The 24,383-nt window shown below is 47.8% G+C and overlaps 1 protein-coding gene across 1 annotated transcript in view; it reads right to left on the bottom strand.

The window, feature by feature from the left end:
* Window positions 1–3,944: 3,944 nt before the first annotated feature.
* The window catches only part of FBLN7 (fibulin 7), a 57,165-nt gene continuing 36,726 nt past the window's right edge, over window positions 3,945–24,383 (bottom strand). The window contains exons 4-8 of the mRNA XM_019969602.2: window positions 13,409–13,534; window positions 10,105–10,242; window positions 9,000–9,137; window positions 7,174–7,312; window positions 3,945–4,981 (exon numbers count right to left, since the gene is read on the bottom strand). Of these exons, the coding sequence (XP_019825161.2) occupies window positions 4,609–4,981; window positions 7,174–7,312; window positions 9,000–9,137; window positions 10,105–10,242; window positions 13,409–13,534 (914 nt within the window). The 3' untranslated portion in view covers window positions 3,945–4,608. The remainder of the gene's footprint in view (window positions 4,982–7,173; window positions 7,313–8,999; window positions 9,138–10,104; window positions 10,243–13,408; window positions 13,535–24,383) is intronic.

Below are 24,383 nucleotides of genomic sequence, written 5' to 3' on the forward strand. Positions count from 1 at the left end.
TCTCCAATGCATGAAAGTGAAAAGTGAAAGTGAAGTCGCTTAGTCATGTCCGACTCTTCTCGACCCCATGGACTGCAGCCTACCAGGCTCCTCCGTCCATGGGATTTTCCAGGCAAGAGTACTGGAGTGGGGTGCCATTGCCTTCTCCAATAACGTCTATAGATTGAAGCATATGTCAAATATGTCTAAGCCACGAGTTCATAATATATCCAAGAAGAAAACAACACTCACTGGAAAGCTTAGAAAGATGCTAGGGAACCACTTTGGAAACTGACAAGGGGGAAAAAGTAAAAAATTCATCGTCTTGGGCTTCCCAATGGTCTACTGTTTAAGACTCTGCTTTCCAGTGTTTAAGACTCTGCTTCCACTGCAGGGGATGCAGGTTCGATTCCTGGTTGGGGAAGTTCTGCATGCCTTGAAATGCAGCCAAATAAAAAAGGAAGAAAAAGAATAGGGGGAAAAAAAAACATTAAGAAAATCCTATCCAATCTTTCCTATACAAACCAAGCCGCAGGGTAGCCAAATAACCAAAGAAAGGAAATTTCTCCTTAGAAGATATGCCACTAATGAACAATAGCACTAGAATATTATTTGCAATATTATTTGCACTAAGGAAGTAGTGGATCTGTGCAATAATTATCAGGAGCTGCTGACATCAGGAAAAAGAGGCAACCAGGGATAATACGGCTCCCACTGGAAATACCTGTCAGCGCCAATAGAGCAGTCCTGTGAGAATTAACCTAACTGCACTCTAATTGAATTTCTATCTATAACTACTGACATATAAAAAATAGAGAGGACAGAAAAGTGAAAGTGTAAGTCACTCAGTCACGTCTAACCTTTTGCAACCCCATAGACTGTAGCCCACCAGGCTCGTCTGTCCATGGAATTCTCCAGGCAAGAGTACTGGAGTCAGTAGCCATTCCCTTCTCCAGGGGATCTTCCCAACTCAGGGATTGAACCCAGGTCTCCTACATTGCAGGCAGATGCTTTACCACTGAGCCACCAGGGAAGAGAGGACAGAGGGCCATGTTAAAAGAAGCTACAGAGATGCACTCAAGAAAACCTAGACCCTGAGGAGTACTCAGGACAAAGGACCCAGTACTCGGGGTTTGTTTGGTTTTATTTAATAAAATGGATTTTTTTAGAGTTTTTGTTTATTTTTGGCGGTGCCGTGTCTCCGCTGCTGCACTGGCTTTTCTCTAGTTGCCGTGAGTGGGAGCTACTCTTTGTTGCAGTGTACGGGCTTCTCACCGCAAGTGGCCCCTTGTGTGCAGCACGGGCTCGGGGTGAGCGGGCCTCAGTAGCTCTGGTTCCCGGGCTCTGGAGCACAGGCTCAGTAGTTGTGACTCATGGACTTACTTGGTCTGAGGCACGTGGCATCTTCCTGGACCAGGGATCAAACCTGTGTCTTCTACACTGGCAGGTGGATTCTTTGCCACTGAGCCACCAGGGAAGCCCCAGTGCTCTCTTAACAAGCCTCCAAGTTATTCCAGTATATGCTAAAGTTTGAGAGCCACTGCTATGGATTAGAGATTTAAGAAGTGAACCAGCAAATAATAGAGAATGGACCTAATTCAAACAAACAAACAAAAAAAGGATGAGCCACTCAGAAACGTGAACAATGACTAAATATTTAAAGGTGTTATGGAATTATTGCTGATTTTTTAGATTGGATTGTTATCCAGGTCATAGTTTTTTTTTTTTTTTAAGTTCTTATGGTTATACATAAGAACATTTAGATATACATGCTAAAATATTTACTGATGAAATGTGAAGTCCGGGATCTGCTTCAAAATTGTCATGGCATGGGATTAGAACAGAGATGAAACAAGATTGTCTGTGAGACTATTGCTGAAGCTGCTGATTTGGGCATGGAGTTCATTCTATTATCTGTACTTTTGTCTATGTTTGCAACGATGTCTAGTAAAAAGTTTTAGAAGCCCCCTGCCAAATAATATGAAACTATATTACGTGAAAAGGGCTGCAAATTAATATCTGTTGTTAGGTTAATCACTCAGTCATGTCCAACTCTTTGTGACCCCATGGACTGTAGCCCACCACGCTCCTCTGTCCATAGAATTTCCCAGGCAAGAATACTGGAGTGGATTGCCATTTCCTTCTCCAGGGGGACCATCCCCACCCAGGGATCGAACCCAGGTCTCCTACATTGCAGGCAGATTCTTTGCCATCTGAGCCACCAGGGAAGCCTCCTAGCTATTCTGACCTAGCACAGATTGGAGCAATGAATGGGCAATGGAGAAATTGGTTTCCATAGGGGAAAGTTGAGAGAGGCGAAGAACAGGACGTCATCCAGGGAGGAAGGTCCAGGCATAATCCACAAGACAGTGGGTTCAGGCAGGCATTAATAGGTAGGCACTGGGGCTCAGCATGGCATTTCATAAATGGGAAACAGGTTTGATGATGGTGGATTGTGATGATGGAAATGTTGGGTTTTGATTTGGCCTATGTCATCATCCTACACAAATTAGCGGGGCATCTGCTCTGTAGTCCCCCAAATCACTCCTTACCTGCTGGGAGGTAAGAAGCTTGTCCTCTGGCACCACTCGCCCTCCCCCAGCAAGAAGGAAGGTCCACACACCTGTCACATTGCGCTTTCAGGAGCATGGCCACGCCTTGGTCCCTCCCACCTGGCGTTCTCCTAGGGATCGGGTGACAGGTAGGCTTCTGACCTATTAAGCACTATTTGGAGACACAAGGCCATGGATGATAGTTTTCTTCTTTTTTTTTAATCTTTTTATTTTTTGGCCACATGGCACATGGAATCTTAGTTCCCCAACCAGAGATTGAACCTGTACCCCTCCCTTGGAAGCGTGGAGCCTTAACCACTGGACGACCAGAGAAGTACTCTTGTTTTTTTCCTGGAATGATAGGGGTTTTTTTTCCTTCTGAACTTTTTATTTTGTATTGGGGTATAGCCAATTAACAATGTTGTGATAGTTTCAGATGAACAGCGAAGGCACTCAGCCATACGGATAACATGTATTCATTCTCCCACTAAGCCCTAAGCCCCCTCCCACCTGGATGACGGTTGTAACAATGACCTGTAACAACAGGAGGACGCAGATTTGCAGGCCCTAAGTTCTGTTGCTGGAGAAGTCACAGCTGATCCCAGAAGAATCAGAAGGAACTCTTGACTGTGTTTCACTCTTTGACGTAACACAAAGAGAGGTGTCCTAGGAACCACCTTGGTGTAGGGCTCGATCACTAAACTGGCAACACTCTCCCTCAGGCGCCACTTCACACCAAGGGCAATACAAAGAACTGTTCAGCAGGACATCTGGGGTGAAATCTCACCTGGATGAACGTGATTTCCCGATGACTCAGCTAGCATCTAAGTTGTCTTTTGAACCGTCACCCACCCCACCCCCAACTCCCAGCCCCAGAGTGTTCGAAACTCCATCACTGGAGGGTGTCAGCACTGGGCTCCTCCATCAGGAGTGGAGGGCCCTGGAATCAATGGTTTGCAACGCATGCGTGCTCCGCTTTGTCCAGCTCTGTGACCCCATGGACTGTAACCCACCAGTCTCCTCTGTCCATGAGATTCTCCAGGAGAGAATACTCTGGGCGGGGGGCGGGGGAGTGCCATTTCCTTCTCCAGAGGATCTTCCCAACCCAGGGATGGAACCCGTGTCTCTTTTGTCTCCTGCACTGGCCGGCAGATTTTTTCCCAGCTGGGCAACTGGGGAAGCCGGGACCCAACGGTGACGCGAGCGTTTTCGTAAACTCTCCGTGGGCAGATGTTGCCTTACCAGGCTCCCACACAGCCAAGCCAAGTTCCTATTGACAGAGCAATCCTACATCACCTCTGTGTTCCCTTTCTCATTTGTTTATCTCAGTTTATTCCAGCCTAGACGGGAGAGGACTGGGTACCCCCTCCTGGGAAGAACTGGGCTAGCTCACGGTCAGGGAGAGGCCAGATGGACAGGGACGAGCAACAGACTTTATTTTTTCAGTTATAATACCAGGTTATGTTTTGAGATATGGTTTCTCAAAAGGGAATTCATTCAGGCAGAATCTGCACATAAACTCTGGCTCCTTGGTCCGGAAGAATCTGCGTGGGGGTCCAGCCCTGCCGTGGCTCTCTGGTGAGAAGGCCAGCCGCGTGATACAAAGGGGAGTGCAGACAGAAGAACGGGCCAAGTCGTGGCAGGAACCTGCCCCCCACGCCACAGGCACGGGGCATGATTCACCCTCAGTGTGCCCGGAACCTCTGCAGTAACAATACAGACGCTGGGCCACCGTCTCAGACACAGGCCACAAGCTCCTCCCTCCCCAGCTGGTTCAAACTCGTAATGCTACTCGTGCAGCATTTTGACAAGCTGCCCGTTCGCCTGTTAAAAAGAAACAAAGATCTGAGAAAGTGCATCATCTAATGGGAGGCCGTAAAGCAGAAGAACATACGACGGCAATAGTTTGGGCTGTGGGTTTGCACTTCAGCACCATGGGATGGCGTGCGGCACTGTCCTGAGAGCCACAGGGACAGGTAGGCGGAGACAGATGTCTGCTGCGGCCCACGCCCGCAGCTACGTCTCTGCGGAAGAGAAACGAGCCCAGGCTGCTGCACCCCGTGACCCCAGGACCCCCTCAGAAATCATAAGGGGACACAAAGATGGTGACCTTGGACACGTGGCTGGCCTGGAAAGACCGGTCCAGGTATTCAGACATGTCGACGTCCACCTCCAGCGTCTGAGGCCCCTCCAAGGTCTGGACCAGAATCAGCTCCCCAGTCTGGCGGTCTGAGCGCTGCATCACGAAGTGGCCACGGCTGTTCCCACCCACGATCCCGAAGCGCAGGCTGTTGGGCCCCGGCCGACCGGGGGCTGAGGCTGTGGCCATGCGGAAGAGTGTGATGGGCGTCTTCAGGTTGGAGGGCAGAGACAGGTAGTGGAAGGAGATTGTCTTGGGCATGTGGCGGCAGGGCCTGCTGTCCATGGGGCAGGGGTTCCGCTCACACTGGCTGGAACAGAGAGGCAAAACGTAGGGGACGCTCAGCCTTGGGGAAAGTCAGCAGGGGCTGCTCTGACCAGGCTGGTCTGTCCCACCTGCCTTCCTAAAGAGGCTCTGGAGTGACTCCTCCAGCCATGTGTTCTTTGACACGGGCACTCCAGAACCACAGGCCAGGGAGCGTGGCTGGTGTCAGGCCAGGAAAAGGTGCTTCCCTGACCCATCTGTCCATGTACATCTGGGTGTGCGTGTATGTTTATATATGCTATTACTACCATTTACATACTATGCTATTACTACTATAATATGCTCTTACTACTGTTTCGGACTCTCTGCAACCCTCTGCACTATAGCCCACCAGGCTCCTCTGTCCATGGAATTCTCCAGGCCAGAACTGGAGTGGGTTGTCATTCCCTTCTCCAGGGGATCTTCCCAACCCAGGGATCAAACCCAGATCTCCTGCATTGCAGGTGGATTCTTTACCATCTGAGCCACCAGGGAAGCCCTTTTTCTTTCACTGTTTCTGTAGAAAAATAAAGCCGGGAAAGATTCAATAATGATGGTGCTAGCATTCAAACCAGGTGCCCCTTCTAGCGTACTGAGACCCCAGCAGTTAGCTGCTGACATCCTAAATTGTGGTTCTGCACATGTGGTGAACTTACTAAACACCCAGTGTTCGTTCTTTCTTTTTGACAGTGTCTCATGGCTTAAGGTGGAGAAGGCAATGGCACCCCACTCCAGTACTCTTGCCTGGAAAATCCCATGGACGGAGGAGCCCGGTGGGCTGCAGTCCAAGGGGTCGCTAAGAGTCGGATACGACTGAGCGACTCCACTTTCACTTTTCACTTTCATGCATTAGAGAAGGAAATGGCAACCCACTTCAGTGTTCTTGCCTGGACAATCCCAGGAACGGGGGAGCCTGGTGGGCTGCTGTCTGTGGGGTCGCACAGAGTCGGACACGACTGAAGTGACTTAGCAGCAGCAGCAGCATGGCTTAAGGGATCTTAGCTCTCCAACCAGGGCCTGAACCCGGGCCACAGCGGGGAAAGCATTGAGTCCACACTGCTGGGCCTACAGGGAATCCCCCAGTGTTCATTCATCCCCCAGTCTGCCTTCCTTAGGTATGTGGAGTCAACCTCCTGTGAAAGTGCTTTGATAGTTTTTTATTTTTTTCTTCACCTCATTCAACACAAGCGTGAGTGCTAAGTTGATTCAGTTGTGTCTGACTCTTTGCGACCCCAGGGACTGTGGCCTGCTGGGCTCCTCTGTCCATGGAATTCTCCAGGCAAGAATACTGGAGTGGGTTGCCATGCCCTGCTCCAGGGGATCTTCCTGACCCAGGGATCAAACCCACGTCTCTGAAGTCTCCTGCACTGGCAGGCGGGTTCTTTACCACTAGCGCCATCCAACACAAGAGACAGAGGCAATTTAGCGATTCTGGTGACTCAGATCATCCCCGTTACGGAGGTCAAGCAGACTTCTGGCTGTTCATCAGGGATGCCTGCCGAGGCCTGACGTACCGGCCCCTCCGTCCCTTCAAGGTGTGACACTGCAGGAAGACCCTGGTGTCTTCACTCTCAGTGAATAACTGCCACCAGCTTTCTGGCTGCTTCTAACCTGCTGTGGCCCCCACAGCCATTCAAGGGGCTGCTTCACTGGGTCAGTGAATTCTAAAGACAATGCCAAGGCTCTTGTGATCTCTATCTCTCAGAGGAAATATGTGTTGTTTGTGATAGTTGTAGTTATTCTCCTTAAAAGCCTGTCTTCACCTTTTGAAGAAAAAAAAAAGTCTGTGAGGGGCTGAGGTTACTAGAAATCAAAACTCCTAGTAGCAGCAGAAAAGAAGAGCGATATAATGCAAAGTGTACAGGTACCCTGTGAACACAGGAAGTGATCCTCTTCCGAATCTGTCCCGTACATACCTCCTGGCAGCCTCACCACTGCCCTCTTCCCCCCAGTGGCCTCCCTGTCCTCAGGGGAGCGCTCAGGAACATCATTCCTACTACCCAGGGCAGCAGCACATTCAATGCAAACCCTAAAAGGAAAGAGACGGAAACTCCAAGAAGCCAGACACAGCGCTGTGCGTTTCAACAGAAATACTTGTACCTTCTCCCGAGAACATCTAGGAAGAATGCAGCCCACCCCTGGGAAGGCCTGGGTGAAGGGTGAACGCGCTCAGCTGACGGTGGCCCTAGTCATACTCACAACGGAGATGTCTTCACATAGCTCACGTTGCTGCTGCCCTCAGGGCACTCGGGGCTGACGCACTGGAAGCCTCCGCCCGTGTTGATGCACACGGTCCCCCGGGGGCACACAGGCTGTGCGCTCACACATTCATCAACATCTGAAATACCAGGTGAGGGCAGGGTGCCGGTAAATGGAACTTGGGATGAACAAATGCACAATACTCTATATACAACAGACAACTAGTAAGAGCCTACTGTGCAGCACAGGGAGCTCTACTCAATACTTGGTCATGATCCATATGGGAAAAGAATCTAAAAAGAGCTTCTCTTCCATCACCAAGTCGTGTCTCTTTGTGACCCAAAGGACTGCAGCATGCCAGGCTTCCCTGTTCTTCACTATCTCCCTGAGTTTGCTCAAAGTCATGTCCATTGAGTTGGTGATGCCATCCAACCATCTCATCCTCTGTCACCCCCTTCTCCTCCTGCCCTCAGTCTTTCCCAGCTTCACGGTCTTTTCCAACAAGTCAGTTCTTCGCATCAGGTGCCCAAAGTATTGGAGCTCCAGCTTCAGCATCAGTCCTTCCAATGAATATTCAGGGTTGGTTTCCTTTAGGATGGACTGATTTGATCTCCTTGCAGTCCAAGGGAGTCTCAAGTGTCTTCTCTAACACCACAGTTGGAAAACGTCAATTCTTTGGCACTCAGCCTTCTTTATGGTCCTACTCTCACATCTGTACATGACAACTGGAAAAACCATAGCTTTGACTATCTGAACCTTTGTCTGCAAAGTGATGTCTCTGTTTTTTAATATAGTGTCTAGGTTTGTCATAGCTTTTCTTCCAAGAAGCAAGCATCTTTTAATTTCATGGCTGTGGTCACCATCCGCAGTGATTTTGGAGCCCTAGAAAATAAATCTGCTATTGTTTCCCCTTTTTCTCCTTCTATTTGCCATGAAGTGATGCAACAGGAGGCTGTGATCCTAGTTTTTTGGATGTTGAGTTTATACGTGTATGTATAACTAAATCACTTTGCTGTACAGTAGACACTAACACAACATTGTAAAGCAACTAAACTCCAATAAAAGTTAAAATAAAATCCATGGAGGTAAAAAAAAGAAGAAATAGTGGGCACCCAATGAGGAAGAAGATCTCCTGCCACCTGTCCATCACTGATGGGCCCACATGAATGGCACCAGCAGGCACTGCAAAAGGTGCTGCACATGCAGTGAACTTTGCAAAATGCCCAACGCTGATTCTGATAACTGGAAGCCCTGTCGCTCCTAACAGAAATCCAGGTCTGATGGCAGTCCTGGGGAGCTCCCCTCCCCAGGACCCCGTCCTCCCCCTCCGGACGTGACAGGTTACAGAGGTGCTGGAGGGCACGAACGAGTGCCACTGGTCACAACGCTTCTCTCGACCTGCCTCCCCCTCAGTCGGCGAGACCCGGGGTCTGCCCTCCGTGGCTAATATCATGCCCTTTATATGCCCTCTGTTCTTTGCATATTCTATGAGCTCCTGGCCTGGAGGCCAGGCTTCTTTTCAAACCCCACACAGTCCTACACGGGCCTTTGTGAATCCTCGTAGGATAGAAGGAAAGGTGGATGGATGATGGATAGATGGACGGATGATGGGAGGATGATGGCTATCTGGATGCCTTCTTTCTCTAGTCCCAGGTTACCCACTCCTCTAAGCCCAGCCATGGGGCCCCACTAGGACGTCACTGGGCAGCTCCCTGTTCGCTTGGATTCCATGTCAGTTGGTAGAGGAGCCCTCCGCCCTCCTCTCCTCCCCCAGTAGTTCAGAGCCACAGTCTGGGACCACCTTCCTTTGCCGCAGCCTCACTCACCCTCACAACTCTTCCCGTCAGCCAGAGTCCGGTATCCACTGGGGCAGACACAGCGGTAGGAGCCGGGGGTGTTCACGCAGGCGTGCATGCAGAGCTGGGGGCGCCCCTCCTGTCCATAGAGCTCGCATTCGTTCACATCTGGGGACAGAAGTGCCCAGTATGACTCCAGGAGCCACCAGTGGGCGGCCACCAGCCGTGACCCAGGATGGCTGCTGCGTCACCATCGGTGGCAGCTGTGGCTAACGGGCCGGGTCGCAGTGGCTGCCAAGGCCGATCCCCTGCAGAGGACTCAGAAGAGAAGCAGGAGTACTCCCAAGCCAAGGACCTGGAGGCCCGAAGGGAGGAGGTGAGGGAGCTGATACGGGCGGGGACCCTGGGCCTCTCCTCTAAGGCTGATGACTACCTGGGCAGACCTTGCGAGGCTGCCAAGTCCAACCTGGCCAAGTACCTTGCTCCCTAGGGAGCAAAGCGTGGGGCGGCGGACCCAGACTTCCGCCTTGGTTCCCCGCCCCGCCTTAATCCTTCTCATCTTTGGGAACGGGTGTAAGATGGTTTCTGTGGCTGTAAAATGAGGCCGTTAGCAACAACTATGCAATTCTTAGGTTGGAACCGCTGGTTTGAGTCGTTTTCAGATGGAAGTCTGATAATCCAGGAGGAGGTTTGCAAAAGTGGGCCAGTCAGTAAGACTAAGCAGAGAGGGGCCCAGAGAATGAGCCCAAGCCCCTGCACAGCTCTGCGGACAGGGATGGGGTATGGTGAGGGGCTGTCATTCTAGCTCCGCCCTGCCACCTGCCCTGCAATCCTAGCCGGGAGGGAGGGGCACTTCTACACAAGTGCGCATGACTAAGGGTAGACCCGGGACCCCCGGATGTTTTCTTAGAACCGCTCCAGACGTCTCCGCGCTAGCTGTGTCCTAGCAACCATCAGATCCACACCTACTTACCTAAGCCGCAAGGTGCGGGGCTTTCTGAGACCACGCCCAGGAAGCCACCCGCCCACTGGCACCTACACCTGGGCGCGGGCGCACCCCCCGGGAGGGCTGCAGGTAGGAGCCCCTCTCCCCACGACCTCCGCGTCCCCTCCCCCCGATGGAGCCCGCGCCTACCCTGGCAGACGCTATCGGCGGCGGCGCCGCTCAGGTGGAATCCGGCTTCGCAGCTGCAGTGCTGCGTCCGCTCCACCTGCGCGCATCGCGGCGCCCGGCTGAAGGCGGCGTCCCCTGCCTCGCTGCCCTCGGGGGCGGCTGCGGGGAGAAGACATCCTCAGGGCCGGGCCTGGCGCACCTGGGCCTGACCTTGGGGGAGTCCCGAGATCGGGGCGCGGCCCCTTCTCAGAGCTTACTCTGGAGTAGGGAGAGGAAAGACACGGAATTAACCGAAACTCAGCCGGTGATCCAGCGCCCACCCCAAACGGGCGGAAGACAAGGGGACGCGCCCGAAAAGAACGATGCGCGAAAAGCAGGCGACACAACTGCACCCAGAGGACCACAGTGAGGTGAGATCCGCGTTTCACTTTCAAAGGCTCAAAGCACCAGGACCCTAGCAGTGATCACTGGAGTTTAAAACTATGGAGTTTATCGAAATAAGGCAGCCACATGGATGGACCTAGAGATTGTCTTTCTGAGTGAAATCAAAGACAGATAGCATATGATATCACTTATTTGTGGTATCTAAAACCAATGGTACAAATGAACCTATTTACAAAACAGAAATAGAGTCACAGCTGTAGAAAACAAACTTATGCTTACCAAGGGGTAAGGACGGGAGGGATAAGTTGGGAGACTGGGATTGACTATACACCCCACACTACTATATATAGTAGTGTATATGTGTGCATATATACATATATATGTTTCCCTGGTGGCTCAGTGGTAAAGAATCCACCTGCCAATGCAAGAGATGTGGGTTCAATCCCAGGGTCAGGAAAATCCCCTGGAGAAGGAAATGGTAACCCACTCCAGTATTCTCACCTGGAGAATTCCATAGACAGAGGAGCCTGGCGGGCTACAGTCCATGGGGTCACAGAGTCAGACACCACTGAGCAAACATGTCAATCCATATAATATATATATTTTAGAAAAGAATCTAAAAAAAGAGTGGATATATGTATAGGTATAACTGATTCACTTTGCTGTATAGCAGAAACTAAATCAACTATACCCCCAATGAAAATTAATTTTAAAATACTTTAAAAAAAAATCTATGGAGAGACTTCCCTGACAGTCCAGTGGTTAAGACTCTGTACTTCCCATGCAGAGGGTGCAGGTTCGAAACCACACTGCATGGCATGGCTAAAAAGTAAAAATTAAAAAAAAAAAAATCTACATAGCTTAAAACACTACATTTTTTTCTGGGTTCTTTTTTTGTATTTTTAAAATATTTTCCTAAAGTATCGAAGGTTTTTGTTTGTTTCAACCAAGAATATAAATCAATGTTCTAATCAGTAAATTTTTTAAAAAGTGTTAATTTTTGAAAGCTTTCAAAGGATTTCGGACTCTCCATGGTTAGAGGGATTGGTGGTAAATGTTATCTGATGCACAAGAGGACACTTAGTCATCCCACTGGAGTCATCAAATTCATCCAGACAGAGAACAGAATGATTGCTGGGGAGATGGGAAGAAGTTGTTTCATGGGCACAGAGTTTCAATTTTGCAAGGTGAAAAAAGTTCTAGAGGTGTTGGTGATTGGTAGTTAATGCCTCTGAACCACACACTTAAAACGGTAAATCTTGTTATGTATATTTTACAATGTGAACAAAAATGGTGAATGTGTTTTGTTTTGTTTTTTTAAAGTAATCAAAGAGAGGCTCCCCTTGGGAGCCAGAAAGACAGGGGCAGAGCTGATGAGAAGGAAAGCTGTAGGCTGGGGGACCAGGTGACCAAAAAGCCAGGGGTGTGCCGGGCTGTTGTTCACATTGTTCATGGGGATCCTATAAGGCCATAAACTAGCTTCAGATGCGCCTGCTCATTCCCTCCTTCCACTTCCTTGCAGAGATTCCTGTCATGGGGATAATTTCTACATTAACTGTGCCCCGGACCTGAGGATCCAGGAGCCTGAGGATCTGTGCCCTGGAGCCTGAAGTTTCCAATAGTGGACGCCTAGACAGGTGGGGCTTAGATCCAGTGTCCAGGATCAACACAGTTGGGTAGCTATTTCTTTTTCTTTCCTGGTACTAAGTAGGAGGAGGAGTGGGGCTGTTTCCACGCAGGGCAACTCCAGGGGACACGCACTGTCAGGGGACCTCAGGCTCTCCCTGAGAAAGTACCCAGAAGACTGACTCAGCTGAACGGAATCAAGACACATTAAACAGCAAATCTCTGGGGACAAAACTTAAACTGGACCTTGAGCTGGCTCCAATGGATAGATATCAAGTACTGACAAAGCTTGGTCTCTGCCAACCACCAATTCCTTCCCCTATACTGAGATTCCACTCAGAAGGCAACCGCACAGACACCCCAGGCTTTTCTGGCAAAGGAACAGGACATCTTTAGGGTTTGACTTTCTTATATGAGAAATGTTGGCTCAGGGAAGCCCCTGGTGGTCCAGTGGTTAGGACTCAGCTTTCACTGCCGAGGGCATGGGTTCAATTCAATCTTTGGTCGGGGAAGTAAGATCCTACAAGCTACACATGGGGGAACCCAAAAACAAAAAGATGGTTGCAGCATAGCATGGCACCCCCAGCCCCCATCTCCCATAGACTCCTTGTCATCGGATTTTCTTGGCACCTGCAAAACCAGCCACCATGTGGCACCTAGACCTCTGGCTGAAGAAATGCTGGGGCTCAAATGTGGATCCTAACCTCATCACCAGTTGAACATCTAGCTTACCCAGCTCTGAAAATACTATATCAGTAACTATGAATTTTGCATGGCACATTTGCAGAAGAAGCTGTTCTACTCATGTGCAGAGGAAAGTCAGCCACATGAAGGTGGCAGCAAGGAAGCTTCTCAGGCCAAGTTCCAAATCTGCAGGGTTTTAGGGTGGGACTCAGTCCTTCCACTTGCATCTTTCCGTGTGTGTGTGTGTGTGTGTGTGCTCAGTCATGTCTGACTCTTTGCAACACCATGGACTGTGGCCCACCAGGCTCTTCTGTCCATGGAATTCTCCAGGCGAGAACACTGGAGTGGGTTGCCATTTCCTACTCCAGGGGCTCTTCCCAACGCAGGGATTGAACCCACTTCTCCTGCATTGGCGGGTAGATTCTTTACCACTGAGCCACCTGGGAAGGACCAAAACTCTGGTTCCACAAGAGCACTAAGCGCCATCCCAAATACCCATCTCAGGGAACCAGAGGGATCTATGATGTAAACCAGAGAGAACATCCCACTGGTCTGCCTTTGGTGACCCGTGGCTAGGGTCCTCCCTTCTCGATAACAGGCTGTCCTCCCCGGCCCCATAGCTGCTACATACCAGTCTGGGCCTGATGCTGACAGCGGCTCCCAGTCCTTCCAGGAGGACAAATGCATTTGTACTGGTTGACACCTTCCACACATGTGCCACCATTCTGACAAGGCTGACTGGAGCATTCACTGATATCTAGGAAAACAAATAAATTTCAAATATAGGCATGAGTTCTCATTCCAAAACAAAACACAAAGGTGGGGTCACTTTCTTTTCATGACAGGATGACTCCAGCTTGTGACCACTCCCCACCCCACTCTGTCCTTGCCTCGCCCCCTTCCAGCAACAGCCAGAGCTGGGAGGGAGCCAGTGGGCTGAGATATAGCCCACCATGCATGCAACAAGCCACTGACCCTGGCACACACTGTGCCCACCTGGAGCTCTGCCTGCAAGAGTTGCCCATCTTTCAGCCCAGTTCCACCCAGAGGTGCCATTTTCTAATTTGCAGTGTAGACACTGCAGCTGGGCAGAAGGAACCAACGTTGTCCTGGGCCCACACTGCCTTCAAGTAGTTTACTGCCTCAACTCCGCCCCTATCAGCCAGTGCCCAGGTAGAACCCTCTTTGAACAGGAACTCAATTCAAGGGGTTATAAGAGGGAGAGACGGCCCATAAGAGTGGTCAGAGATGGAGAACAATAACTCTTTCCAAATTCCCACCCTGTGTAGGGAGGAGTTAACCATGACCCTTAATTTTTCCTTTTCCTGAAAAGGAAAACGTTCCTTGTTTATACACAAAACAGTCCTGTGAAAAATGTATGAAAGTGAAAGTGAAACTCACTCGGTCATGTCCAGCTCTTTGCTATCCCAAGGACTATATAGTCCATGGCATTCTCCAGGCCAGAACACTGGCGTGGGTAACTTCCCTTCTCCAGGGGATCTTCCCAACCCAGGGATCAAACCCAGGTCTCCTGCATTGCAGGTGGGTGGATTCTTTACCAGCTGAGCCACAAGAGAAGCCCAAGAATATTGGAGTGGGTAGCCTATCCCTTCTCCAGCAGATCTTCCCGACCCAGGAAAAGAACTGGGGTCTCCCACCTTGCAGGCGGATTCTTTACCAACTGAGCTATTGGACAGATATATTAAACATGTTCAACGATTTAATAGGTTTAGTGAATTCCCTGGCAGTCCAGTGGTTAAGATTCTATGCTTTCACTGCTGAGGGTCCAGGTTCAATTCCTGATTAGGAAACTAAGATCCTGCAAGCCACATGGAGCAGTCATGAAATAAAATAAATATGTAATAGGTTTAATTGGCTTTAATAGATTTTTCTCTGTGTGGTAGATTATGGGTAATTTTTCTTTGTTTACTGACAATTATTTTATTTGTTGTTGTTCAGTCGATAAGTCATGTCCGACTCTTTGAGACCCCATAGACTGCAGAATGCCAAGCTTCCCTGTCGTTCACTATCTCCCAGAGTTTGCTCAGACTCATGTCCTTTGAGTCAGTGATGCCATCCAACCATCTCATTCTCTGTCACCCCCTTCTCCTCCTTTCCCAGCATCAGGGTCTTTTCCAATGAGTCAGCTCTTCCCACCAGGTTGCCAAAGCTTTGGAGCTCCAGCATCAGTCCTTCCAATGAATATTCAGGGTTGATTTCCTTAGGATTGACTGGTTTGAGCTCCTTGCTGTCCAAGGGACTCTCAAGAGTCTTCTCAAGAGTCTTTTGAACCACAGTTCAAAAGCACTTTTTTAACAATCTTCCATTTTTCCACAGTGAACATTTCTAAATTTTCTAATGAGGAGACAATGATTTTAAACCCTCAGGCCACATCTGCTTGCTATGAGTTCCTTAAGCCCAGATTCAGGGCACAGGCCATTTCCACCAAGAGGAGCGATTTGTCAGTTCACTGACCTGACCACAGCATCTTGGGAAAGAAATTGGAAGCACTTCCTTGTTGGCCTCAGAGCATCCTTTCCTGCTGTGTCTATCAGGAGGCAGAAAAAGGTGCTTTGCTCCTGATGAGAACAGCAGCCTTCCTGTGGGTGGGTTGGCAGGGACTCTGGCTTCCCTCAGCCTCCTTGTAATTGGGAAGTTATGCAGACAATTACATGGATTCTGTTCATTGCGAAAGGACCCAGACCATCTGAAATGCTGCTTCTCCCTGGGGAAGGAGCCATTCCAATTTCTCCGTAAACTTGGCCTGGGGAGGGAACCTCAGGTTCCTGCCCCCCGCCCACTCCCCGCCAACCCCTCCGACATGGTCTCTCTGCCAATGACGGGTTTTCAGGAATGTGTCTGAAACAACACAAATGCACCAGAGCATGGAATTCCTGTTCCTGCCATCTTGCTCCCCAGCATAGTCTGAAAGTCGGCCGGCTGGTCACTAGGCTGAGAGCCAAAGAGTATGAACCTGAGAATCTTTCAGTCTGGCTCTGCAGCGGGGTGGGGACCAGCATCAGTGTGGGTCCCCCGCAGGGCACTGAGCCTGGCTGTCCTTGGCTGGTGTGGGTGAGGATAGGGTAGGGTGGGATGGAGTTGTTGACGTGATAGAGAAATGAAGAGATGCCACATGACCCTGTGTGCTAGCACCTGTCTGGATCTTGTTACCCAGGATTTTCACTTCTTAGACGGGCTCCATTCAGACTCTCATTTCTTATCTTGATACACTGTCAGGCATTCCATGGCCCAGTGCTGGCACACTCTCTGTGCCCTGATTTAAGTACAGCTGTCATCACATTCAAGTCTGTCCAAGCTGTGGCATTTAGTTGAGTGCATGGCGACTTCAGAACTGTAAAGAGGACCGACCTAAGTAGACATTTCTCTGAAGAAGACACAGATGGCCTACAGGAAAGTGAAAAGACGCTTGACATCACTAGTTATTAGAGAAACGCAAATTAAAACTACAGTGAGATACCACCTCACACAGGTCAGAATGGCTGTCATCAAGAAGTCTACAAACAGCCAGTGCTGGAGAGGGTGTGGAGAAAAGGGAACCCTCCTACACTGCTGGTAGGAATGTAAGCTGGGACAGCCACTATGGAGACCAGTACGGAGGCTCTTCAAAAAACTAAAAATAGAACTACCATATGATCCAACAAACCCACTCCTGAGCATATATCCAGAAAAGATGGAAACTCTAAATCAAAAAGATCCATACACTCCAGTGTTCATAGTGGCACTACAGCCTCCATCAACAGACGAATGGATAAAGAAGATGTGGAGCATGCATACAGTGGAATATTATTCAACTATAAAGAAGGATGAAATGGGGCCAATTGCAGCAACGTGGATGGACCCAGAGATCATCATGCTAAATGGAGTCAGACAGAGAAAAACACCATATGGTGTCACTTACATGTGGAACCTAACAAAATAATACAGATCAGCTCATTTACAAAACAGACACGGGCTCACAGACATAGAAAACAAAATTATGGTTACTAAAGGGGAAAGGAGGGATAAATTAGGAGCATGGGATTAACAGACATTAGTTAGTATATAGGGCTTCCCTGGTGGCTCAGACGGTAAAGAATCAGCCTGCAGTGCAGGAGACCTGGGTTCAATCCCTGGGTCAGGAAGATTCCCTGGAGAATGAAATGGCAACCCACTCCAGGATTCTTGCCTGGAGAATCCCATGGACAGAGGAGCCTGGAGGGCTGCAGTCCAGTTAGTGCATATAAAATAGATAAACAACAAGGTCCTATGGTATAGCACAGGGAACGCTACTCAGTATCTTATTATAACATATAACAGAAAAGAATCTGAAAACTTTCAGATTCCAAAGTACTTTGCTGCACACCTGAAAGTAAAACAATATTATAAACCAACTACCCTTAATTTATAAAAGGAGGACACTAACAGAGGCTGTGGAGAGGCTGGCAAGCCAAAAGCATGGATTATGATTCTCTTTTAATCTGTTTACTGAGCACTTGCTATTTTCCCAGAACTGAGCTAAGTGTTCCACATGCATGATCTGATTTTTTCTTTTTTCTTTTTGTCTCCTGTGTTTTGTCATCTTGCTTCAAATTTTCCATTTCTTTAATCACCTAATTTCTAAGGCTTTCTGATTTTTACTTATGTTGTCCTTTCATCGTTTTTATATTTTTAACACTTCTTTCCACTTGTCCGGAAGTACTAGGTCATGGTTTTCATCTTTTGTATGGGCATGTCTTTCTGGGATTTCTTCATTGACTGTAGAGAGTTTACTTTGTTTTCTTATAATAATTTGGACAGGATTTGGCAAGAGTCCTTTTCTGTTACTCGTATTTAGGGGAAATAAGTTTGCCCATATAGCTTTTCTAACTTTCTGACTATTCATTGGAAGGACTGATGCTGAAGCTGAAGCTCCAATATTTTGGCCACCTGATGCGAAGAACCAACTTATTGGGAAAGACTCTGATGCTGGAAAAACATTGAAGGCAGGAGAAGAAGGGGAAGACAGAGGATGAGATGGTTGGATGGCATCACTGACTCAATGGACATGAGTTTGAGCAAACTCAGGGAGATAGTAAAGGACAAGGAAGCCTGGTGTGCTGCAGTCCATGGGGTTGCAGAGCTGGATATGACTTAGCAACTGAACAACAAGAACTTCCTGACAGCCTCTCCCTTTAGTTGTTTTTTAAGGCAGCTCATGCCTTCTCTGCTCCACTCTGTCCTCTCCTCTCTCACTTTTATCTGGACTATCTCTTTCATTTGCACCAACTTTCCTTGTTGGACTTAATTGGATTCTCCATCCATTAGAGAATGGACCTTTAAAGGTCTTAAGAAGTTTGAGAGATCCTTGGGGCCAGACTTTTCGAGCCACTGAAACTTCCTGTTGCAAAGATAAAGCCCACATCCGAGACAACCAATCCAGAAATGCCGGTACTGATCCATGTCCCTGTACAATTATTGGATTTTCATGAAAAAGAAAAAACATTCTTTGGTCAGCCTTATGATAGCAATAACAGTTAAAACAGGAGATGTGAAAGAATATATTTAAGATATTCAAGAAAAGAAAATCTGAGACAGGTGTTTTATGTCCAACTGAACAGTCATTGTTGGTAATGCTGTGTAAGTTTTGAAAGTGTAAGAACTCAGGAACTGCCCTGTGAGTTCCTCTTGAGAAGTCTTCTGGACAGAGGTCAGGGTGAGGAGGGCGGTGATGCTCACCAAGGCTCAGCATCACAAAAGGAGAGATGGACCACAGGGGCTTCCTGGCAGAAGTGTGTACTTCCATGCTGCGCAAACGATAGAAACATCTCATCGGAATCCAGTCAAGCCTCTGGAGTAAGCTACCAGTTTATAAGAAATACATAGACCAAAAACTTATAAACTTCCAGTCATAAGTACTAGGCATGTAATGTACACTATGAAGATTATGGTTAACACTGCTATGTAGTATATTTGAAAGCTGTTAAGGGACTAAATCCCAAGAAAAAAAAAAAACCTATTTTTTTTTTTATATTTGTATGAGATGATGGACATTAACTGAACTTACTGTGGTCATCTTTTCACAGTATGTGAAAATCAAGTCATTATGCTGTACACCTTAAACTTACACAGTGCTATATGTCATTTTATTTCAGTGAAATTGGACCCCAAAAAAGAGAAATGCAGATCATGTTAAATAACCCCACAGGGATGCAGTGAGCAAAATCAAGGTTGTGGGAGGATTCCCTGGTGGTCCAGTGGTTAATATCCACCCATCAACGCAGGGCACATGGGATTGATCCTAGTCCAGGAAGATCCTACATGCCACAAGGCAGCTAAGCCTGTGCACCTAGAGCCCACGCTCTACAACAGGAGAGGCCACCGCAATGAGAAGCCTGCTCACTGCAACTAGAGAAAGTCTGAGTGCATCCACGAAGACCCAGTACAACTAAAAAATAAATAAATAATTTAAAAAAATTCAAGGTTGTGGGAAACAAGCCATCTTCTTCAACAGATAAACTTCAAAGGAATGGCAGACAGAGAGGAGGAGCAGTCTTCTTCAAGATGACTATGGATTAAAAGGTGTAGGAGACACAGCAACCAACCGTAATATGCACAACTTATTTGCACCCTGGCTCAAAGTGTTAAAAATACAAGAGACAAGTGCAGAAACGTTTACCCTGACTAGAAATTTTAAGATATTAAAGGATTTGCTGTGTTGATAATTACTGGACTATAAGTACATGACGATCATTAAACTATTCTTTCTACTTCTGTGTATTTGAATTTTTCCATAATGGAAAAAGCATTAAGATTCCTTGTCTTAATGAATGGATAAAGAAGATATGGTATATGGTATGTATATATGCTGTACTGTGCTAAGCCACTCCAAATTGTGTCCGACTCTTTGTGACCCCATGGACTGTAGCCCACCAGGCTCCTCTGTCCATGGCATTCTCCAGGGAAGAATACTGGAATGGGTTGCCATGCCCTCCTCCAGGGGATCTTCCTGACCCAGGGATCGAACCTGAGTTTCCTGCATCTCCTGCATTGGCAACTGGGTTCTTTACCACTACCACCACCTGGGAAGCCCATATATATATATGATATATGTATACACACATATACAGTGGAATACTGAAAGTAAGTGAAAAGTGTGTATCTGTATATATACAATGGAATATTGTGTGTGTGTTCAGTTCAGTTCAGTTCAGTCGCTCAGTCATGTCTGACTCTTTGCAACCCATGAACTGCAGTACACCAGACCTCCCTGTCCATTACCAACTCTTAGAGTTTACTCAAACCCATGTCCATTGAGTCAGTGATGCCATCCAACCATCTCATCCTCTGTCGTCCCCTTCTCCTCCTGCCCTCAATCTTTCCCAGCATCAGGGTCTTTTCAAATGAGTCAACTCTTCGCATCAGGTGGCCAAAGTATTGGAGTTTCAGCTTCAGAATCAGTCCTTCCAATGAACACCCAACACTGATCTCCTTTAGGATGGACTGGTTGGATCTCCTTTCAATCCAAGGGACTCTCAAGAGTCTTCTCCAACACCACAGTTCAAAAGCATCAATTCTGCAGTGCTCAGCTTTCTTTATAGTCCAACTCTTACATCCATACATGACTACTGGAAAAACCATAGCCTTGACTAGATGGACCTTTGTTGGCAAAGTAATGTCTCTGCTTTTGAATATGCTGTCTAGGTTGGTCAAAACTTTCCTTCCAAGGAGTCTTTTAATTTCACAGCTGCAGTCACCATCTGCAGTGATTTTGGAGCCCCAAAAAATAAAGTCAGCCACCGTTTCCGCTGTTTCCCCATCTATTTGCCATGAACTGATGGGACTGGATGCCATGATCTTAGTTTTCTGAATATTGAGCTTTAAGCCAACTTTTTCACTCTCCTCTTTCACTTTCATCAAGAGGCTCTTTAGTTCTTCCTCACTTTCTGCCATCTGTGGTGGTGTCATCTGCATATCTGAAGTTATTGATATTTCTTCCGGCAATCTTTATTTCAGCTTGTGCTTCCTCCAGCCCAGCGTTTCTCAGGATGTACTCCATAGAAGTTAAATAAGCAGGGTGACAATATACAGCCTTGACATACTCCTTTTCTGATTTGGAACCAGTCTGTTGTTCCAAGTCCAGTTCTAACTATTGCTTGCTGATCTGCATACAGGTTTCTAAAGAGGCAGGTCAGGTGGTCTGGTATTTCCATCTCCTTCAGAATTTTCCACAGTTTATTGTGATCCACACAGTCAAAGGCTTTGGCATAGTCAATAAAGCAGAAACAGATGTTTTTTCTGGAACTCTCTTGCTTTTTCGATGATCCACAGTCAAAGGCTTTGGCATAGTCAATAAAGCAGAAATAGATGTTTTTCTGGAACTCTCTTGCTTTTTTGATGATCCAGAAGATGTTGGCAACTTGATCTCTGGTTCCTCTGCCTTTTCTAAAACCAGCTTGAACATCTGGAAGTTCACGGTTCACATATTGCTGAAGCCTGGCTTGGAGAATTTTGAGCATTACTTTATTAGCATGTGAGATGAGTGCAATTGTGTGGTAGTTTGAGCATTCTTTGCCTTTCTTAGGGATTGGAATGAAAACTGACCTTTTCCAGTCCTGTGGCCACTGCTGAGTTTTCCAGATTTGAGTGTGTGTGTGTGTATATATATATATATTCTATTCAGATAAAAGTCAGAAGGAAATTGTTTTAAAATATAATCCCCCATTCATTCATTCAATCATTCAAACATTTGATAAATCAGCCAGCCAGTTGGTTTCACAGTAACCAAATATCAAGGGGCTACTCTATCAAAGGCAGCTCTTTCAGATGTTGTTTAAAGGTCTCTGAGGAAAGCCTCATGATCCAAAAGTAAGACAACCAAAGCTTTGCTCTATTCTGACTTCAAGATAACCTTCCAGATACCAAATCTGGTGCAACACCGCGATTTCTGCAGTCTCCCTGTGGTCTGCCTCTGCAGGCTCTGCCTGCCTCCTCCACCCTCCTTTGTCTGATTCTGAGCTACGTCTTTTCTCTCTCTGCCCTCTCCTCTGGGTGCTGTGATCACTGTCCTGGATTTAAGCACCACGCGGCAGTGCTCAATGGCTAAGTCATGTCTGATTGTTGTGTGACCCCTCAGGACTGTAATCCACCAGGCTCCCAGTCGATGGGATTTCCCAGGCAAGAATATGGGGGCTGGTTGCCATTTCCTTCTCCAGTGGATCTTCCTGGACCAGGGATCCAACCCACATCTCCTGCGTTTGCCCGCGGATTCTTAACCACTGAGCCACCAGGGGAGCCCATTTAAGCACCATCATCACGCTAATATAATTACTCTGAACTGCATCTGTGCGACCCTCCTTTGCCCTTGACTCTAAACTTTACATCCAATTGTTCACTTGGCTCTATTGAGAAAGGCAGTCTCTGGCCCCCCATTGGGCCTGGCGCCTGCCCTCAACCTGAGATGAAGCATTCCTAGGGCCTGTGCTGGGTTTACCACCTCATGTGGCCGTATGTTTCCCTTCTTCCTGCTCCACAAGTGCTGTTCAGTTCTGCTGAGGTCGTATGCTGATGGCTCTCAGGCTCACCTGAAGCTCCAGTGTTTCAGATTCCTTGGTGAAGTGGGGAATCCTTCCATTGCACACGAGCAAGCTGCCCTGGGCAGTCGCTGCTGAGAGGCCTGCCCACCCTGGGGGATGGACGCCCTTGGCTGGAACTGATCTTGCACTGTCCAGAAGCATGAGGACAGTGCGGCTTCATCCAGGGCCCGACCGCCTTGTATCTTCCTGGGTGACTCCAGTATTAAGATGCAGTGGGCAGAGTGCTTAAAGCCTCCCTGGGACTGGTAACCAGGGCACGGTGCTGGGTGTGATGGTCCCTGTGGGTTGAATGAATGGATCTCCACTGCAACATCACACAGACACATTAATGTAACCAAAATGGTATTCTGATCAACGACCTACATACAGGTTTAAAAAAAAAAATCCCCACCATTTACATCCCCACCAACAGGAAAAAGAATGAAATAATGCCATTTGCAGCAACATGGATGCACCTAGAGATGATCATACTGAGTGAAGTCAGTCATACAAAGACAAATATTACATGATAACCCTTAAATGTGGAATCTAACTAAGTATTAATAATACAAGTCAACTCACCTACAAAACAGAAACTGACTCAGACGTCGAAAACAAAATTGTGGTTACAAAGGGGAGAGGTGTGCGGGTGGTGAATGAGTTTGGAATTAGCAGATACATACTACTAAATACGGGCGTCCCCAGTGGCTCAGTGATAAAGAACCACCTGCCAACGCAGGAGACGCAGGTTCAACCCCTGGGTCAAGAAGATCCCCTGGAGAAGGAAATGGCAACCCACTCCAGAATTCTTGTCTGGGAAATCCCATGGACAGAGGAGCCTGGCAGGCTACAGAGTCCATGAGGTCACAAAGAGTCGGGCACGACTCTAGAGACTAAACAAGAACAACAACTACTATATATATATATATATATATATATATATATATATATAAAATAAACAACAAAAATTTACTGTGTAGCACAGGGAACTCTATTCAGTATCTTGTAATAACCTACAATGGAAAAGAATCTGAAGCTGTACATCTGAAACTAACATAAATCAACTATAATGAAATAAAAACAAAAACAACCAAAAATAAACCTACATCTGTCACTGGGTCTTCATGGTCTCTGTCCATGGCACCATGCAGCCTGTCACCCAAGATGGAGTCTGGGAACCTTGCCCTCTTTTCCTGCTCACATCCCTAGTGGGATAAGTTCCATGATGCTGTCTCCCTGTTCACTTTCAATCTTCCCTGTCCCCTGTTCAGTCTGGCCCCTGGACCTGCTAAGAGCCACCTAAGTGGTTTCCCAGCGTCCATCTCTTCCAGTCATCTCCAGTTCACATCTACACAGCAACAGTGTGCCCATCAAATTAGTACAGCCCTCTTCTGAAACCTGGCTTATTTTCTCAGAACTACAACCTCCACCACCCACCCGGTCCTCAGGACTATAAGAGCTGGCTCAGGAATCTCTCTACCCAACTTCACTCCTTCTCAGCTCACACGCTGCTCCAGCAACAAGGTTCTATGTTTTACCTTGTCATTTCCTCAAACATGCCAAATTCTTCCTTTCCTAAGCCTTTGCACATGTTCCTCCCTCTTTCTAGGAGGGCATCCTTCCCATGCCACCCACTAATAACCATCTTCACCTGGTTGGATCCTGCTCATCCTTTCAATCCCAGCATCACTGTCACTGCCTCAGAGAGGCCCTCAACTGTCCTCACCCCATGGGAGGTTTTATTCCCAGTCCCTTGTTGTTGTCGCGAAGTTGTGTCTCTTTGGCTCTTTGTAACCCCATGACCTGCAGCACGCCAGGCCTCCCTGTTCATCACTGACTCCCGGAGTCCACCCAAACCCATGTCCATTGAGTCGGTGATGCCATCCAACCATCTCATCCTCTGTCATCCCCTTCTGCTCCTGCCTTCAGTCTTTCCCAGCATCAGGGTCTTTTCCAATGAGTCGGCTCTCTGCATCAGGTGGTATAGGAGCTTCGGCTTCAGCATCAGTCCCTCCAGTGAATATTCAGGGCTGATGTCAGTCCTTTCAAAGCACT

Source organism: Bos indicus, chromosome 11 (genome assembly GCF_029378745.1).
Source record: "Bos indicus isolate NIAB-ARS_2022 breed Sahiwal x Tharparkar chromosome 11, NIAB-ARS_B.indTharparkar_mat_pri_1.0, whole genome shotgun sequence".
Classification (NCBI taxonomy): Eukaryota; Metazoa; Chordata; class Mammalia; order Artiodactyla; family Bovidae; genus Bos; species Bos indicus.